The following is a 20177-nucleotide window of genomic DNA, read 5'->3' as shown; positions in this document are numbered from 1 at the left end:
ACTTCATTATCTCTAGTATGATTTCATATCTTAAATGTCTAGATAATTTTTTTAAAGCATTTTATTTTTTATGGTAAGGTCTTGTACTCACAATCTCATCATTTCTATTACTCTTATAAAGAAATGAAGTACAATAGAACTCGTTTGGCAAGCCCATAGACTGCATCATTTTTTTTTTTTTTTTTTTTTTTTTTTGAGAAAGGACTAGCTAAACTAGTAATGCAGAACTCCAGTAGCTTAGCTCTTGAGCAAAAAGTTCCTTTTTAGAAAGGTAACATATGGTCCACTCATACATATTAGATAGGATTCCCTTTCTTTGTCTACTCTCATTTTTCTTCCTCTCAACCACTTGTCATTGTCAGATTGTTTTAGGTACCATTTGTCAAGATTTGTGGAAGATCACTAGTGATTTTTGTGCTATTCTCTAAAAGGGCAGTCAAGTCTTAATGAAACTCCACATAATTGTTTGGAGGCTGATGAGTATCAGGAGTACTCATTTGCAGCATGATCTGAAGACGACTGACCCTTTTTGCATGCCAGGAAGACTAAGGAAACCTTTGCAAAAAGCTGGAATGCAACAATGAATAATCAACTGGAAAAGAACTGACAAGATAAAGGAAGAAGATTCCATTTGAAGAGAAGAGAGCATTGGTGTGGGGCTCGAGATATTAGAGGAAGTGAGTTTTGGGTATAAACATTGAAGATCTCTCATTTGTCTAAAAAAAGCCAACAGTAAGATTTAACACAAGCTGACACATTTGCGTTATACCTTAAAAAAAAATTAGTGAAGTTTCAATTAATTAAGACTCATCATAATTGTTCATATAGTCTAAATCAATCAAGTGAACACCACAATTCAACATCAGCTCTCACATGTCAAATACACCCAAAATCAGACAAATCTTGGGCATCACAATTAGTTGGCTAGGAAAAGATCACGACTTGCTGACTAAACGAAAATGTTCCTCTCAGACAGAATGTTGAATTGGCATTTTGCCTTCCAAATAGTGGTCCTTAAGCCTCACGTAGAGCTATGAAAGGCACCTAAGTAACGCTTATGATCCATACATGATACCAACGCATAGAAAGGCACCAAATTGACGCTCATGAACCACATATACGGCACCAACGCATGGAAAAGCACCGAATTAACATTCATGACCTATATTTGGTATCAACAGTTGGAATGATGGTAACAGGATGGGTTGGGATGACATCCAATAATAATATTGCACCAACAATATTGAATTAAGGAAATAAATATGTACGTTATGGAGAGTAATAATTTTCTTAATTACAAGAGGATGTTGTACATTCTCAAAGATGAACCAAAGTTCTTTTATTTACCTGAAGAAAAGAATAAAGTTCTCTTTTGGCTACTTCAATACGAAGTTAAGAACCGTGTGACTTAAAACAGATACGAAACCCAAAGATACGCTTTAAGACTGACTTTTATTAGGAAAGTCATTTTAAAACATAGAGAAAAAGTGTATCAGAAGTCCAATTTAATGACTGACAAAGAGTACCGTGTGGAACACGTAGCTAGCAAGCCAACTACAAATCTTCATAAAAATCACAAAGTAAAGGAAAATGCTAATAGTAATCGGTCCAAGTCAATTCAGTATTTCACCAAAGCAAGTCCCTTGAATTTAACACAAATTCTTATCCATTTATTGCTTCAAGCCTTCAAGGAAAGATTAACCTCAGATTTGTACCCCAAAAAAAAAAAAAAAAAAGTTTAAGATTCAAATAAAAACTTAATTAACTGACAAATGAAGGGTTTTTTTATTTATTTATTTTTTGAACTGATTAAATTATGAAAATAATATAATCGTATCCACAAGGACTTTTTTAGTTTAGTGATCCATGATTGCCCTAACCTATATTTGTTTTCAATTGAAAAACGCAGAAATAACAGCTAGCTACACCCTTAACAAGTAATAAATAATGATCTGGTTCAAGAATTGGGGAGGGAGAGAGAGAGAGAGAGAGCACATGTTCCCACGTGTTTTCACACATTTACAGACCATATAAGTAGTGTATATGACCCAACTAGGCACCAAAAAAATTAATAATTGCGGGCACTTTATGTATCATGCTATGTTGGAAAGGATATGATATTGTTTTTCATATTTTGGGGCAAATTTGTGGAAGCCAATATGCTTTGGTCCACCATTGTCTCATAATTGATTTATTCTAAGGCAAAATATATCATCCTCTAGCTGTGCCTTTATTACACTTCGCGATGCTCTACAATTTTAGTCAAATGAAATCATGTTTTCATTCAGTACTTTCTAAAAGAGAAGAGGGCGAATTGGGAGGATTGAAAGTGCAACTCAAAGAGAGAGACTGAGAGAGGAGATACAAACAATATAGAGAGGTAGGTGCATTATAGAAAAAAGTCCAAATTGTGAAAAATCCTGATGTTTTTAATTGTATCTTTATTAAAGCACATACTTTATAAACCATAATAATTTATAAAAACTTAGCCTATATCTATTAAAAATAATTAGCAAATCGACCTATCTATGTGGAAGAAAGATTTTGATTAGTGCCTACTATACTTAGATAACATCGTTTTACTTTTGAGTGTTTGTCATCTTCTCTTTAAAGCTGAAAACGATTTTAAGAGGGAAATTGAAGTAATGACTACAAAAACTAGATTCTATGTTACTGGTTTTAAACATATAGATTATCTGGTTTATAAGGTATGAGATTTAAAATGACAATAAAAATTCAGGGTATTTTATTGGGGAGAAAAACATGCAAGTGGGTAAACTTTGGTTAAAAAAAAGGAATTGTACCACTTCACTAATAATTATACCATCAAACTAAAATGTATAAATTAGGATGGAAACAATATATGATAGAAAAAATATCAAAAAGTTTTTACAAAATAATATTATGCCTATCAGCCTAGGAAAAAAATCCACAGATTAATCTTGTTTAGTAATACGTAGCTTTTGTAAGATTTGTATTTTGCAAATAGAAAAATAAATACTACTACAATTTTGTACATTTATTACTAGAATGTTTTGAATGCATGGTTCATGTCCTTGGATTGGGCATTAAAGTCACACGACGTTGTAACAGTCAGTGGTTAGAAGCATAGCCATTGGCCGTGAGGAACATGAATCTATTTATTGAGAGCAGATCCCCAGTAGTAATTCTTTTTTGGCTAAAGAACCCAAATTAATTCCCTTAATGATATTGATCATCCAACCATCTCCTAGAATAGTATAATGCAAAATGAAACTCATTCTTTGAGGGAGATTTGTTACCTTATTTCCATAGCAAAAAATGCCTTTCATATGCATTCAATTTCTATACCAACTCTTTCTCAAAAAAAAAAAAAAAATTTCTATACCAACAATTCATTTTTTTTTTATTATAAAAAGTAATAAAAATTAGGTGACCTGGTATAAGTATGACTCCTACTGATTAGGGAACAAGCCAATAATATAAAGGCCGCATTGAAACCCTGACCTAAAAAAAGATGACTTTCGTATGAGTGATAACGACGTATCATTGAAGTATAGGGCCATTTATGTCATTTGAAGTCTCCCACGCTCGTGGTTTATGTAAGCAAAAAGTAAACCATAATGTGTGATTCCAGACTTTCCAGTCATGCTTCTTAATTTTACAATAATACATGTGGATCGGTTAAACTATGAACAGAGAAACTTCCTTTTCTATACTGCAACATTGCCATTTGTTTTTCCTAGTAATCTCCAACTGCTCACTTCTAAAACTCTACAGAATTTGATTGTCTTAAGCTAGAAATTAGATTTGAAAGGACCGCATGTATTTGTTTGTTTTCAGTATTCTTGTAATAGTACAGTGGAAGAGAAACCAAACTGCCTTAGTTCTAACAGCAACAAAACAACATTGTCTGCCAAAATCCCAGTGAGGTGAGTGAGACTTGTGATGAACATTTTCTGAGATCCGAGACTCATATAAGACCCAAAAAAATGTTCAAGTCATGGAGCAGGAAGAAGAAGGTCAAAGTTGTATTCAAATTGGAGTTTCAGGCCACTCAGGTATCAGTTTGACAAAGCAAAGGAAAACCATTTCTTTTTCTGTTACTATATGAAGATGGGCTTGTTTAGTTTGGCTAATTGGTTTGAGTTGCACCAAATGTCTCAAATTTTTTTTTTTTTTTTTATATATTCAATTCAGATATGCTTATCCCACAAATATATATATATATAGTGTGAATAATCTGATAGAGCTTAGAGCAATTGACAAGATCTTACCTGGTTTTGCATCTCCATTTTCAGGTGCCAAAACTGAAAAAATCAACATTGATGATATCTTTGGTGCCAGAGGATGTTGGAAAGCCAACAGTGAGACTAGAGAAAGCTGCAATTCTGGATGGAACCTGCACATGGGAGAATCCTATCTATGAGACAGTGAAACTCATTAGGGAATCAAAAACAGGAAAACTCAATGAGAAAATTTACCACTTCATTGTTTCAACTGTAAGGAATGGTCACAGCTTCTCATTCTTTTTCTCCTCTTTCTGGTTGGGTTTTCTCAAAAAATTCCTGTGTTCTTGCAGGGATCATCAAAATCTGGTTATCTTGGAGAAGCTTCAATTGATTTTGCAGATTTTGAGGCAGAGACTAAACCATTAACTGTTTCTCTGCCCCTTAAGTTTGCAAACTCTGGCGCAGTTCTGCATGTAACTCTCTTTCTCTCTCCTCTCATACACACAAACACACACACACATACATGTTAGAAATCTAATGGTTGAAGTTTCCCAGAAATTGACTCTTGTGTTTGAGTTCTAACTATCAATATCAAAATTAATACAACTTCAGCATCATTTGCTTGTAAAAGACTTCTGTGATTCATCATATTTGACATAATTTTTAAAACAGGTGACAATTCAGAAGATGGAGGAAGATACTGATCAAAAGTAAGTAGGAAGCAATGCACATTAACCTCAATTTATCCACCATAACTTCTTTTTTCTTCTTCTATTCTTTTATTGTTGTTTTTACCACCCCCTACTTTAGAAAGTTACATTTACACAATTAAGATTCTAAATTCAGAGATGGTGAAGAGTATGGAGCTCAATTACTTATACATGATGAAAGCATGAATAGTCAACCAAGCAATTGCAGTGCAGATGATAACTTTTACAATTTTGCTGAAGTAAGGTCTCATATCATAGAACTTTTCGTATCTTTTCCATAAAAAAGGTTCAAGAGTAGGACAACATCAATAAGCTTCAACTCAAACTATCAAAATAGTAGAGACAAATGTCATATCTGAAAAGTAATTGTTGAACTATCTCTTAATTGTCGCACAGGATATGAATCTGAAAGAAGCCACATCTCAGATTGCTGAACAAAATGGCATCTTTAGAGCACCTACAGGCTCTAATGCTACATTAGCATCATGTTGGGATATCAACTCTATAAAAAGTACACAAGAAGATCTTGGATTCAGAAGTAGTAGCATCCATCAGGAACCCACCAGCTTCCACACACATAACAGACAAAACTCCATGCCTAAGGGAACATTTGATGCCATCACCACAAAAAAGAATGCGCATCGGAGATCAAACACAGATTGGTCAGTGGATTCAGCTTCAGATGCAAGTTTAGTTGACTCAATAAACAGCCTGGAGGACAATCTTCCAAGAGAAAAGTTACAAGAGGCATCAGAAGATTCCCTTGAAAAACTCAAAAATGAAATTGCTACTCTAAAGAGACAAGCAGATTTATCGGAAATGGAAATACAGTCCCTTCGGAAACAAAATGTGAAGGAGAAGAAACAGGGAGAAAATCTATCAAGACAAATTATTAGCCTTAAAGAGGAGAAAAATGCACTCAAAATAGAATGTGCACAACTCAAGTCGCAGCAGAAATGCATTGATGATGCAGAAGCTACAAACAAATTGCAGTCTGAGATTAAGAATACAAGGGTTCAGTTAGAAGCAACAAGGCAAGAGCTTAATTATGAAAAGAAAATAAGTAATGATCTTCAGTTACAGCTGCAGAAAACACAAGACTTGAACTCAGAGTTAATTCATGCAGTGAGAGACCTTGAAGAAATGCTGGAGATAAAAAATAGGGAACTGGCTACAGAGCACAATGATGCCAAGGAAGTAGACATGTTGGAGCAGAACATCAGCGACCTGAATGGTGAAATAGAATTTTACAGGAAACACAAGGAAGAGCTAGATATGCATACAAAACAGCTCACATCGGACTATGAGTTTTTAAAGCAGGAAAACCATGATATCTCATTAAAGTTAGAGGAAAGCCAAATACAACAACAGATGACACAAAACAAATGCTCAGCTTCTTTGGCTACAATAAAAGAACTTGAATCCCATGTAGAGAGATTAGAAGAAAAAATCAAGATGCAGGCAGAAGAATTCTCAGAATCTTTGATCTCCATCAATGAACTTGAAGCTCAAGTTAAGGGATTAGAGAAAGAACTGGAAAAGCAGGCACTGGGATTTGAAGAAGATTTAAATGCCATGGCAATTGCCAAGACTAAGCAGGAACAGAGAGCCATCCGGTCAGAGGAGGCCTTGAGGAAGACAAGGTGGAATAATGCTGCTACAGTTGAGCGTGTCCAGGAGGAGTTTAGAAGTCTTTCTGTGGAAATGGCATCTAAACTTGATGAGAATGAGAAGCAGGCCATGGAAGCACTGACAGAAGCTAATGAATTGCGCCTGCAGAAAAGAACTCTGGAAGAAATGCTCCAGAAAGCCAACGAAGAGCTTGGATTGATTAAAGATCAGAATGAAGTAAAACAGCAAGAGCTTTTGAACCAAATACGTTTAAATGAAAAGCAAATAGAGAAGATGTCATTGGAGCTACACCAAAAGTCCAAGCAACTTGAATATGTACAAAATCATGAGACAGAACATCATGAGGCTTTCTCGATGGAGATGCAACTGCTTAAAGCAGAGGTAGAAAGGCTCACAAAAGAGAAGTATGAGTTCTCTAAGCAGGCAGAAACCGGACAAGTTAAGACATCAGTTGGTGAAAAAGAGATGCTCATGCATATGTGGAACAAAGAAAGGGATGCTCTGGAGAAAAAATTAGCTTCAGCAGAGAAGGAAGCAGAAAAAATACATGAAGAATTTATTAAAATTAAGTCCTTAAAAGATGAGAAGGAAACAATAAATAAAGAGCTTCTGTCAGAAGTGGAAAAACTTAGAGCCTGCCATGATGAGTTAAAACATGGATTTTCTAGGGAAGAATTGGAGAAAGAAAATTTAAGGAAACAGATATTTCAACTAGAGCATCAACTAAAGAAGAAGGAAGAAGAAATCACCAGTATTGAGAAAAAGCTCATGAATTGCAATGGACAGTCTAAAGAAAGCAAAAAGGTCAAGGAGTATCTAATGCTTTCTAAAATGGGCACTACAGATGGCACGTTAATCCAGAAAGGAGTTGGCGAAGCACCATGTGAAAGGTACACACATTCAATTAGGTGAACTTCAAGTTCATTTCATTTTAGCTCAATCATTGCTCCTTTACAAGTAATATCTGTTATCAATACATTTAGCTTTTCAGCTGAATCAAATATTTAATTTGCACTAGGTGCACAAGAGCACCTAGTAGTGACATAGTTGAGTTTATATTCACTAATTATTTTCTTTTACTCTTTTTTTTCTTTTTCATTTACTTATTTATTTTAATTATTTTTTTAACAGGAGAGTAGAAACTCACTCAAAGAAAGATCTTGAAGTTTCTACCAAGAATGAGTGTAACAATACCAACTTGTTATCTGAAGTGACATTACTAAAGGAAAGGAACACATGTATGGAAAAAGAACTGAAAGAAATGGAAGAGAGATATTCGGAGATAAGTCTCAAATTCGCAGAGGTAGAAGGTGAAAGGCAACAACTAGTAATGACTGTACGGAACCTCAAGAATGGTAAGAAGAATTAGCATTCTATAATGCACTGGAGATCCGAGACTGGGAACTATGCGTTGATGGAGCAGCAGGATATGTTTAGCAATTGAGCAACTAAACCAACCAGGTGTGACCATTACTTTCATTGCAGTATCATCAAGAAAATGATATCAAATGCATCAAGTAGCATGTCCTCATGAGTCTATTGCTCATTTCTACATGAAGGGGAAGTACAAGTTTACCAGAAAATCAACCAATTGAGCTCATATGCTCAGTGACAGATCCGAGTTTGCAAGCAAGTAGATCTAATTAAGATAATGTATTACATCTATTATTATCAACACTTTTTTTTTTTTTTTTTTGTGTCATGCTGACCTTATTCACTCATTTATGATATTCATCTAGAGGTTTTTACTCATAGGAAACACTGTCAAATCCCTGGAATCTGACAAAGAAAAGGTTTATATTGCCCAAAATGACAGTAGAAAAAAAAAATCAAAATGGTTTATAATCTCTTCTTTTTTTCTTTTTCTTTTTCAAAATAAAAAACTCTGAAGGTGTTGCCAAATTCTACCTCTAGCATGGCCAAGGAAACAGATGTGATGTAGCTTGTCATCAAGAAGCCACTAATATATATGCTTCAAAAACTCTCTGTCATGTCAATGCTAATTACAACAGGTTCGCACATGAGAGCTGCACAGAACAACCAAGTTAAATGAGATTTATAACACTTATTTTATCATTTCTATGTTTAGATTGAGAAAGATACTGTTGTTATGTGCAAGATTTCAGAACAAACCTGAAATTTTGTCAATATAATCCTAACTTAATACACTTTGCAGAAACACTTTTCTGCCATCTTATATTTGATTTTGAAACCTTTTGTTCAGACTGCGAGCTCCATCACTCCAAACCAGCTTAGTTTGGCCTCCACTTCCATTCATTGCAAAAGATAGAGTCTGAAGTTGATTGATCTTAGGTTGTATTAATATTTAAAAAAAAAAAAAAAAATCTGTAAATTTGTATAGAATAGAACGGAAACTATCTATGACATGAGGGTGTATACAGCACCTGTCTTGCTCTCTTATCAGCAGGTGTCGATGTGGGAAGAACAGAGGATGAAATCTTCTCATTTTTAGATGAGCTTGATGGCATTATAGATCGCTTCTGCCTCTTTTGTTCTGGTGCCTTTTTAGGAGTGCTGCCTCCTTGGTACTTGAAAAATTCAAGAATAGAGGGACTTCTTCTCTTGGAAACTTTTGATACATTCCCTGAATACTCCAAACAAGGAGCAACTGCATCATATGGAAGGGACTGGTGACGCATTCTGCTCTTTTCCCTGATTCTGTTAAGAAACTCTATCGTCCAAGGTGAGTTTTGTTGCGGATGGGCTGAACGGAGAGCATTTGAGAGTGGTGTTCCACCATAAGATGACATCTCCTTCTCTTGGAATGATAATTCCTTTGAATTTCCAGCAGATCTCTGTGTTAAGCCTTCGTCAGGCATTCCACGGTGTTTTACAGGAAAAATACCATTGAAATCTGTATCTGGGTAATCATTGACTCCTGGCACAGTTTGCCTCTGATCTTTCTTAAAATTCCAGATATCTGAATTTGAATTCATCTCCACAGCCATCGAGCAAGTAGGGTGACCGCCTTCATCAAATGACAATCTTCTTGCAATTTTAGACTTTCTTGAGGAGTCACCATCCATCTCAGGCACCCAAAATGAGAAATTCGGGGAATTATCAAAAGAAGACAAGTCCTTACCTGATACAGGACTATCAGTTAGGTCAATAACTTCACCTATAAGGTCCTGCAGATTCTCAGGTTTCTTGGCACTAAGCCAATCCAAACTGTTCATCATAGCCAAATCTGATCCCTGATTTTGACCAAACTTTTTGTCCCTCAAAGAGAAATAAGGCTTTTTTATCTCATTTGATATGGGAGGACTTTTAGAGAATTGAGAATCATATGGCTTGGTAACACTGGAGGGCTTTATCATCATACCCATATCCAATCCCTGTTTTTGACCAAATAAACCATTTGAAGTTAAACTTGGTGTTCTGAACTCATCAAATAGCTCATAATCTTTCAACATCCACTGATTTAATGACTTGGATACCGTAGAAGGATCCAAGTTGTCATCAGTGATTTGGTTTAATGGCTCAAAACACAGTAAGTCATCCATATCTATGTCAATTTTGTGAGGGCTGCCACTGTATTTTCGTCTTTTTCTTCCCGAATCCACATTAAAACGACACCTCTCTGAGTCAGGACCAGAAGATACTGAGGAAGAGCAGTCCGTCATTATAGATTTAGAATCATCCCGCTCACCATATTTGCACAAAGCACTAAACAGGGTGACACTCTCATCAGAAACAAGGTATTTTTCGATTGCATGGCTCCTGCGTTCATGTGACCCTTCAAGAAATTCAACGAGAATGCCTCCTGAAGACAGTATTGCATGAGCTGTCAAAGGATTAATGGAAGGAAATTTGGTAAGAAATGATTCTGCAAGAGTTTCTGACTCAGGCATTTTAGGGTATAGGCCTCTAGTCAACTTAATCACATAACTGATGCAGCTCAATATAATATCATCCGTCAACTCAGATGAATAGGAGCAAAAGATCTGCAAATCAATTCCCAGGCTTGCTGCTGCAGCATAGAATCCATCTGAGGATTCCATTACAGTGGAAAGGAAGTCCACATCTCCCTCAAAGACCTGAAAGAAATATACATAAACAAAGAATTAAAATTAGTTTAGTGCATAACTGTCAATGAAATCATCAATAATAGCTTTCATCTTTTAACCAACCATTCTACATTATTCCACCTTTTTGTGCAAAAGCAAATAAACAAAGTTTTCAATTTTGTGCCTTATTCTAGATCTCATTTCTCTTGCAAGCAGACACAAGATTTCGAGGTTCCATTTATAATTCATCAAATCAGCTAAAACCAGGCTGGGCCAAACATACCAAAGCTATCATAAATTAGAACAAATCAACATCTTAAAAAAAATCACAACTAAAATTTATAAAAAGCAAATGCCAGAATAACTCAACCTTTCATAGAAGGTATAGAAGAGAAGCACTGATGGAACAAATCAATACAATTTAAACGAATCCATCTTGAAATAAATCATTACGAAGTGACTTTCTAATCATTTTCATTTCACGACCATAACTTATCAAAGCATTGCAAAAAAATATCACTTATACACATATGAAATGGAGGAGATTAAATTCATAAAATGTAGAAGTCATCATGGAATGCTGATGGTAAAATAAGCTCACATACCAATGTTTTTCCCCCTCTTTTCCAGCTGTAGCATATCAATGAATTCAAAGAAAGCTTAACCATTCTTATCCAAAGTATCCCCCAAGAACCTCAAAAAGATGTTCTAAAAAAATGCGCGCACACACATTATTTTTCCGTTTGAAACAAGTGCTTAAAAGAGCTAATTGAGTTGAGTTCTAGGCTGCTCAAGCTTTCACATTTATCTTAAGAGCAATCTTGAGTGAAGTAAAGTCAAATTTTGGGCTGCCCAATATCAGCTTATTCTTTTTAGAATCTGAGCAAAAGATCCTCTAACAACCACTTTGCTAGGACAATCTCAAGAGAAGCTTGAGTAGCTAAGTTTGCCTTACATCCTACTGTAGAAGGAAATATTTCTCCATAGAACCGGTTAACAAAGATCAAATATGGCAATAGTTAAATCACTTAGATATAGAAATTACCAGAATGCAGCCACTGAATGCAAAACTCAGCAATGTTAAAACATTTGTTGCAATATTCTCAACACACATAGGCATGGATGAAGAAGCTTCATCTAAAGCAGTTGCTTTCTTTCCAATGTTTCTGCAATCGTACCATGCTAAGCAAATAGCAGAACTCATTATAACATCCACAGGCAAATCTGAATCTCGTTCCACAACCTGTGCTCCTTCTTTCTCCATGGCAAGAATTTTTTGGTAGGTACTTCTTCTGGATACTATCATTTGCTTATCAAAATTTTGAGTGTTCACAATGATGATTGTTTCAGGGGAAGACACCATGCTTTGTGAAATATTCTCAGATTTCATTGCAAATGGCATGGTGGGAAGTGGCAGAGGCATACAGCAAGCTTCTGCTTCATCTGCAGCTCCTGAAGATCCCATGTCAAATGTATTCTCAATGGGTAAAAAGTTTAGCAGTTTCTCCAACTTCTTGATATTCATATTCCCATCCTCTTGCTAAAATAGAATTGGTGTTAGCATAGTTGTCTATAGATTTAAATATTCTTGCAAACTGAGAAGTTAATGACATGAACCAAGAATTGACCATAAAATTAGAACTAGACAGCTAATTCCAATAAAGAGATAGAACTCATAGAAGTAAAAGATCCCTTTAGCAGATCAGTATCATGAACTTGTAATCCATGATTGGAAAATGATCTCAAGTTTGACATTATCCAAGTTTCATGCAATAAAGCCATATCTGTCAAGGATCCATAGCTGACCCCAACATTTTGGGACACTTTGTTGTTATTGTTTTAAAGGTTGAAAATAATATAAAATCCAACCCTTATGTCACTGGTTTGTCCCACGATAATTTATTTAGTTGAATAAAAAAAAAAAAAAAAAAAAGGAAATCACAATATTTATTTTCAAAAAAAAAAAAAAAACTCACTTCTGAACGTTTCCATATGCCCCTCAATTTTTTTCCCACACTCCCACCTTTTCTACCTTCTATTGGACTCAATATTATCAGTTGTAAGCATTTAATTGTCAACAGCGACCTTCTCTTTTTTTTTTGGAAAATGTTTTCCACTGAAATAAATGGAACATAATTCAGTAAAACTTTACACACAAAAACACATCATAAAGACATATATTTGGACAAGCAAGGCTTGTGTCTCCCCTCCCAGGACTTGGTCAGGCAGGACCAACACCAAGTGATGGCCTTCTGCTCAAGTGTCATATTCATCTTTCTGTTTCGCAAATTATGTTGTTCCATTTGTTCAAATTGAAAAACATACATCAACCTTTACCTTGATATTGAACTCCAGTCTTTTAATAGAAAGTAGTCTCAGGCACATGTGTGTACATGAATATTCATAGACACATGCAAGTCAAGCCGAACATATTCCCATGGAAAAATTAACATGTAAGTATGTAACACTCTGAACTCATCTAATAATATTGCATTTGCACTCAATATTGTGACACATAACTGTTGATAATTATGACTAGGAAGATTTTTACACGAGTGGCATGTAATGTTCATTATTGAAAGATGTGCATGTAATTTGACAAGTAGACAGATAAGAAATGTGTCTTTACAAAAAAGGGCAAAGAGTTACCATTGTCGTTTCACTATAACAGGGCATATCAACACCTTCACACAGTGCTTCGCAAGTGCTAGATTTATCCAGTTCCACTTTCAAGAAGTGAATAGGAGGCAATCCAACCAGATTTGGGGAAAAAGACGATATTCTAGATATGCCATACGAACCTCCATATTCCAAGATTATGTTGAATTTGTTGAAGGGAAATGATGCAGAAATATGCCTTCAGGAAAATGAAAGCAATTATTATTTACAGCTTTGGAACTCCTTAACAATAAGTATAGCTTACAATAGACCTTTGAAGTATACTGTGCAGTTCTCCACTAAACACAAGACTGATTTATGATGACACAAAAACGGATATTCTAGAAACATAAAAGCCATAACTATCACAAAATAGATACATAATAGAGTTAAAGAAATAATATGCAAGAATGGCATAATTTCAAGTTTAATACGACGTAAATTTTAATTTAAGGGGGAAATGAGATCAAGATATTAATGAGGCAAAGGAAATCATCCATAGAAGGATAAATTGGATATAAATTAATAAATAGTGCTTCTCTCATTTAATGATGACTTTCAAGAAAAGGACAGGGATGACATAAATCAAACATTTGTTAAGGCAGGAAGCACTGCACAGGTTAAAAATGCTTAAGAACCCTTTTCATAGTAAAAAGGAAAAGAAAACACCTAGATGTATTGGAAACTATAACAGATATAGAGACATTCATAATATTGTTCAGAACTGAAAAAAATTAGATACGTATTGTTATACTAAAGTCAAATGCAGAGCTCTAGAATCTATCAATGGTGAGAACATCTTACATGGCTAGTATCGTATTAAAGACACATTTCTTATTCATGGGAATACCATAAAATACCAAATCTTATGAGACTAAAACTTACTCATGGGATGCCAATAGGCAATCTGGAACCAGCAGGGTATCTGTTCTATTAAACTTGAAGTCTGTTTTACACAGATCTGGTTCCTTTGCATGTGGATAGTAATTTTGGAACTCACTAAATGATAATCCCAACGACATCAACAAACTCTTCAACGACCACCAGAATATTTTTTCAGCCACAATCAATACCTTTAAGTTATTCTTGGTAGTGTTTGAACGCAAAATCTCCTGAATAACAGTCAGTGAGGGATGTAAGCTACATATTTCTCTGTCAGTCTTCTTGTGTGCATCTTCAATCAAGGACTGTAGGATGCCGAGTCTTGATTTTAAGCATTCCAAGCTTTGACATAACTTGTCTACATAAAGATGCACTGGAAGGATTCCATAAAAACACATGAACCAAGCCATTTGTTTAATTGCACATAAGGTAACAAGTTCCATAATGTTTTCATCTCCGTAAGAAGTGGTTCTTTGTGCATTTATTTTCTTAATGCAGTCCATCAATTTTTGTTTTGGAAGGCTGAGCAATTTATGGTTATCTGCTGCTACAAGTGGGAGATCTGTCTTTATCAGCTCTCTTTCATTTTGCAGGACAGCTAGATAGCTCTTTTCAAAGTTGTCCATGATGAGCATAATAGTATCAGAAAGCTTAACTTGATACAACACAATTTCCCAACTCTGCAATTGTACTCCAGTGGACAAACATGCTGCCTTTGAATAACTGGATGGAACATTGGGAATCATAGCATTAGTGGCAACAGTTTTAATAGTAGAGTCAACATCCCCAGAATTAGCTTTCCGAGGATTCAAGAAAAAATCAAGATCATTGAATTGTGACATAGACTTGAACAACAAAGTCCTCTCAGCACTTTTTTCAGCTAAATGTTCTCCATTTTCTGGTTCTGGATATTGATCATCCAACAATTTGTTTGAAGTCCCTCCCACAATATCACTATTAGGCACAGAAATGCCATCAGAAAGAAACTTCCGTGATTCCTTGTTTTCTTCTGTGTTTGGCCCATTCAAAGCATTATCTGAGAAAACAAAGTCAAATACCAACTTGCCATTATCAAAAGCTTCCAGATCAAAATCAAAGCTATGTGAATCTACCTCCTCCAACATACTCTGATAGGAAGAATAGATTCTAGAGTTGCATTTATCTTCATCCAAAAGATGCCAATCCAAGTATATCCTATCAGATGCAGATGGGGGCTGTGGCTTTAAGTCAGCTAGTATTTCTTCAACAATGGAGGATAGTGACCTTATCTTTTCATGATCAGAGAAAAGAGGAACAGGCAATGATTTGAATATGTTATCTACCAAGGCTAGTTCATGACTAACAATCAATTCATTAAAATTCTTAAAGTTCATGTCTCCCCTAAACATGCAGTCACATGTTTCTGGTTCATCTGTGGTCTGTGTCTTAAAGAAGACAACAAAAAATTGAGATGAATCCATATCAAGGAACTGGAATTCCTCAAAAATAACAGGGCTCACAGAGGAGTTTCCTTCAATCTGTAAAGTTTCCACCATGCTTATGAAGTCCATTTCTGGGAACATGTCCACAGATGCCAGTTCAGATTCCAGGCATTGCTGTGATAGAAAATTATCTGAAAGAAACTGTGAGATATCACATCCCCTTGAGCCCAAAAGTTCCTCGCTGTCAATGACCAAGTCATCCTTATGAAGCCAACATTGGCGCTCAGTGTTTTCAAGATGTAAAAGAAGTTCTTCCTTTATAGACGAGCATGTCAAAGTTCCCAGACTTGTTTCATCAACTTCTAGAGAAGGAAATATGCTTCGGCCAAAGCACATTTGATCCTGAACAGAACTGTCATCTTCCAAGACATAAATGTTTTGCTCCATGTAGTACTCCGAAGCAACATTTTCAACTGAATAAATCAATTCTTGAACCTCATAAGGACATTGCATCGTAAGTGCTTGCCTAAGCATTTCCTGCAAGAAAGACCCGATAAAAAAAGATATATTTGTAACTTATAATTTTAGGAATCCTAAACAGATGACAAATTACAAGAACATAAATGGCCCCCTGGACACTGTTAGACTCAGAAAAATCATACATTAACACTATAAGGCAGCTATAACAAACAAGCTACCATCAAAAGATTAAATATAACAAAGTAACTAGAAAAATTCTTTGAATGAATACGGCAGCTCTCTTATGTTGACTTCTTGCGACGAACCAATCATAAAAGTTTCACTGTTTTCATGCACAAGCAAGAAATCCGAATCATATATATATATATAGAGAGAGAGAGAGAGATGGATAGAAAGGGAACAAATGCAAGGAAACTAAAAAATGTCAGTGTTGGTACCAAATCCTATTCATATCTAAAAATCCCATTTAATCTCTTTTGTTTCACATCATATATGAAACAACAATGAACAGCAAGAGTTATCAATCCCAAATGATTTTAACAATAAGAGTGACAATATTTGACACAACCAGCAAACACAACACAATTTTTTGCAAGTTAATATTTAGTGGGAGCTCTGTGCACCGGGCACAACTTTTTTTAATGTTTTCTGTAAATGGGTTAGTGTTAAAATAGGTTGACATGCTTTGACACGATTAATAAATGGGTCAATTTTGTGTTAACCTACTTAATTTGCAATCAATTTGAATGATAGACATATTTTGACATGTAATCCATTTAACCCATATCAATAAATGTCATTTTTATCCAACATAAATTTGCATTTTAAAAATAGAATTGAGTAATTAAATGGATTTTAATGGTTATATTGATACATTCTTTCATTTTACCCTAAAATTCCTGACCCTTTAAACCAAAATGAGGAAGAAAAAAAAAATCTCATTTAAATCTATTTTTCTTATATAATGTATTTCTAAGAAAAGTAAATTTATTTTTCTTGTATGGTATTAGTATTTTAATTGACATTATTATTAAAAATAATTTGCATGGAATTTATTTTTTATAATTATTATAATTTATGTGATTATTACAAAAATATGTTAATCATAAAAAATTTGGGCTTATGTTTATTAAACAGGTCAAAATTGATCGTCTCCTTACATAACACAACTTGTTTATTAAATGGATTGAAATGGGTTATGTCTATATCAACCCGTCATGATGCAAGCTAGAGGTTGAAGGCTTGGGATGAGTTGTAGACCCAAACATCATGGATTCGATCCCCACTAGAAGCAACCCTGGATTACCTGATACGCGGTTTTGGCGGGTGGGGTCATGTATTTGTGGTTTACTACTTAGGGGTGAATCCAAAGGGTCCTACCTTGTGAGGATTCACGTCATAAAAGAGGGGGTGTCTGTATCAACCTAATATAACCTATTTATTAAGCATGTTACATAGGCGGTGATGTGTGACTCATCAATCCGTTTAATGAATATGTCATTTAGGATAGATGGATTTTGACACAATTATTAAATGAGACGTGTTTGTGTCAACTCATGTAGTAAAATACTCATACTTGGACACAACACAAACACAACATGCCAACATAAATTGCTACCCGTTTTAACACCATGTCATCCAAAAAAGACCCCTAACCTATACCCGAAATTCAAGTAGATATACAGGAAGTCCAACTACAAGTTCTTATATAGTAATTGGCTCTCATTTTGCTTTATAATATTTTGAAATTTAGATAATGCCAATAAAAGAAGACTCTAAAGATAATAGTACTATGTATATTGATATCTACAAGAGAGAGAGAGAGAGAAACAGAAGAAATAAAAAGAAGACCAAAACAAGGGTGATGCAAAATGATGTCTCCCTTAGGCAGTTTAAAATCAACTAGCTCTCGCAAGTACACACACAAATATCAAATCACCCTATGGATATGGTAACTGTAAGTAGTTTACTCCTACAGCCTTTAAACCTAGGGGGCAGGGGGGAAGAAGAAAGTATTCCAAGGCTAAAATTATAAACATTATCCACTCAATATTGAAATTTCTTGGGACAAATTACCTGCATCAACTACAAAGAAAGGCCAAGGCAAACAAAACTGAAGAGAACTAAATTTCTAACATATTATCCAAATACCATGAGTTGCAGCATGGTTAAGATAAATACCTGATTATTTTCATTGTCTGGAACTTCAGACAGATTTTGTATTTCATATTTCTCAAAAGAGCAGGCATCTTCCTGCAAATTACAGGCCATATTACAGAACAAAGATCATAAACCAAGAAGTTTCAAATAGACATGGAAACCAAATTATCCACATTTCTATTCTTTTTACCAAGAACACGTTCAGTTCTGGTGTTTCAAACTGGATTACTTCATATCTGCTTGCATCTCTGTTATCCTTCTGCGATGAAACAAGTTATACTTCAACAAAAATCCCTAAATAGACCAAAAAATAGAGCTAATGAGAAATCCATAGTGATTATACATTTGGCAGTCCAATCTCCAGAGTTTCAGTTCCACAAGTTCCTTGACTCTCCACTTCCTTCTCCTTATAGAGAACCTCAGCTTCTTGCTGCAAGTTAACACATACCATTTACACTAAAACGGCACAAAAATGAGCTAAATTCACAGGTATTTCAATGTACTTTCAACTAAATACATCAGATTATAATCTGATTCCACCTAATTTTCACTCAAATTTCAAAGAATAATATAAGGCAATAATTCCTTGCATCTAATGATTTAACTAAGCTCAATTTCTTAACCTTCAACATCGCATTAAATCATAAATCTAAAATTTATCATCCAAAAATAAAAAACTAAAATTCAAAAGGAAAATCAGCAATCAAGAAATAATCGACTACATTCAAATTACACTGGATCTGATTAAACTTACTATTTCATAATTTAAAATTTGAGCTCAAATTTCAAAACAGAACTAACCAGATTGAGAAACACACTCAAAACACCAAAACTAGCATCGTTTAAATCAAGCTTACGTTTCAGCACAAAAGACCAAACCCTAACACGAATAAAAATCTTCAAACAGTTCAAAAACATCCACAGAAGAGAGTGAGAGAGATATTGTTGTCACCTGCGAAAGCCGAGTCTCGCGGAAGCAAGGCGTTGGAGCGGCGGCATCGGAGTGTTCGATATCGGCGTGGTCGATGCGGTGAGGGAGAACGGCGGAGAGGAAATCAGAGAGAGCGGAATCGAGAGGGAGGTCGTGGAGAGCGGACGAAACGTAGAGAGGCGAAGCGAAGGAGGTGAAGAGGTCGTTGAAGGAGGAGAGAGATGGAGGAGGAGGAAGGTGAGGGACTGGGAGGTGGAGGAAGGTTTGGGGCTCTAGGGCTTGGATCGGAGAGAAGTAGTCGATGTTCAGGAACCGAGTTCGCATTTCAGAGAGATTGAGAGTGAGAGAGTGAAGAGTGAAGAGAGAGAGAGAGGAGTAACGGTTTTTGGAATAAATTGAAATTGAATTGAATTTTGGCGCTCTATAAATTTGGCCTTTATATGGTTGGGGATCGTGGATGTCTTGCTAAGTTGCGCTTTTTTTTTTTTTTTGGTCAATAAGGAAATTTCATAAAAAACTAGGAACAAACAAGTCTATTACAACGCAAGCTAGCTTTATCATTAGCTAGGATTCTTTCCACCACAGGCGGTGTATTCAAAAAAACAACAAAAGAGTTTACATTGTTTGCTCCCATTTTGGCCATAGCATCCGCACATTGGTTGGCCTCCCTATATATGTGCTTTATCTGCATGTTGGGGAACTCCTTCACAAGGTTCCTGCAATCATTAAGTAAAGGTTCCAAAGTCAAGTTGTTGGTATTATTGTTTAAGAGTAATACAACACTTAATGCATCCAGCTCTTCAATGATGTTATGCAGCCCCATTTCCTTAGCAAGTAAAAGACCATCCCTCACAGCCCATAGTTCAGCCACACAGCTATTGGTGCTACCAAGGGACCTAGCATAACCTTTCAACCATTTCCCCTCATGGTCTCTAATCACTCCTCCCCCACCAGCACGTCCTAGGCTGCTAATGGCTGACCCATCAGAATTAAGTTTCACCCAACCCGCTGGAGGCTTCTCCCATCCCACGGCCACAACAGATTTGACTTTAGGCAATTTAGCA

The 20177-nt window shown here is 35.5% G+C and overlaps 2 protein-coding genes across 2 annotated transcripts; one reads left to right on the top strand and one right to left on the bottom strand.

Annotated features, from left to right (window-relative positions):
* Nucleotides 1–3611: 3611 nt before the first annotated feature.
* On the top strand, nucleotides 3612–8240 carry LOC126700304 (uncharacterized). Its single transcript, XM_050398384.1, has 7 exons — nucleotides 3612–4040; nucleotides 4281–4481; nucleotides 4562–4684; nucleotides 4884–4921; nucleotides 5058–5160; nucleotides 5318–7443; nucleotides 7685–8240. Exons 1-7 carry the CDS (start codon nucleotides 3972–3974, stop codon nucleotides 7920–7922), a joined length of 2898 nt encoding a protein of 965 aa, XP_050254341.1. The 5' UTR covers nucleotides 3612–3971; the 3' UTR covers nucleotides 7923–8240.
* Nucleotides 5371–19503, bottom strand: LOC126700303 (protein SHORTAGE IN CHIASMATA 1). The gene is made up of 11 exons (XM_050398383.1): nucleotides 19135–19503; nucleotides 18526–18612; nucleotides 18373–18441; nucleotides 18204–18275; nucleotides 14125–16079; nucleotides 13231–13438; nucleotides 11627–12121; nucleotides 8959–10611; nucleotides 8687–8846; nucleotides 8462–8580; nucleotides 5371–5644 (listed from the first exon to the last, which is right to left on the bottom strand). Exons 1-9 carry the CDS (start codon nucleotides 19435–19437, stop codon nucleotides 8748–8750), a joined length of 4941 nt encoding a protein of 1646 aa, XP_050254340.1. The 5' UTR covers nucleotides 19438–19503; the 3' UTR covers nucleotides 5371–5644; nucleotides 8462–8580; nucleotides 8687–8747.
* Between the last annotated feature and the right edge of the window lie 674 nt (nucleotides 19504–20177).

This window comes from Quercus robur, chromosome 9 (assembly GCF_932294415.1).
Source record: "Quercus robur chromosome 9, dhQueRobu3.1, whole genome shotgun sequence".
Lineage (NCBI taxonomy): Eukaryota > Viridiplantae > Streptophyta > Magnoliopsida > Fagales > Fagaceae > Quercus > Quercus robur.
This window is presented reverse-complemented; position numbering and strand designations above follow the sequence as displayed.

Excerpts from the sequence above, each read along its gene's own strand:
- LOC126700304 (XM_050398384.1), top strand. The coding sequence starts at position 3,972 with ATGTTCAAGTCATGGAGCAGGAAGAAGAAGGTCAAAGTTGTATTCAAA. Across the intron at positions 4,041-4,280 it reads TGGAGTTTCAGGCCACTCAG|GTGCCAAAACTGAAAAAATC; the intron begins GTATCAGTTTGA and ends CTCCATTTTCAG. Across the intron at positions 4,482-4,561 it reads ACCACTTCATTGTTTCAACT|GGATCATCAAAATCTGGTTA; the intron begins GTAAGGAATGGT and ends GTGTTCTTGCAG.
- LOC126700303 (XM_050398383.1), bottom strand. The coding sequence starts at position 19,437 with ATGCGAACTCGGTTCCTGAACATCGACTACTTCTCTCCGATCCAAGCC. Across the intron at positions 18,276-18,372 it reads CAGAACTGAACGTGTTCTTG|GAAGATGCCTGCTCTTTTGA; the intron begins GTAAAAAGAATA and ends TGTAATTTGCAG. Across the intron at positions 8,847-8,958 it reads CTGATAAGAGAGCAAGACAG|ACTCTATCTTTTGCAATGAA; the intron begins GTGCTGTATACA and ends AATCAACTTCAG.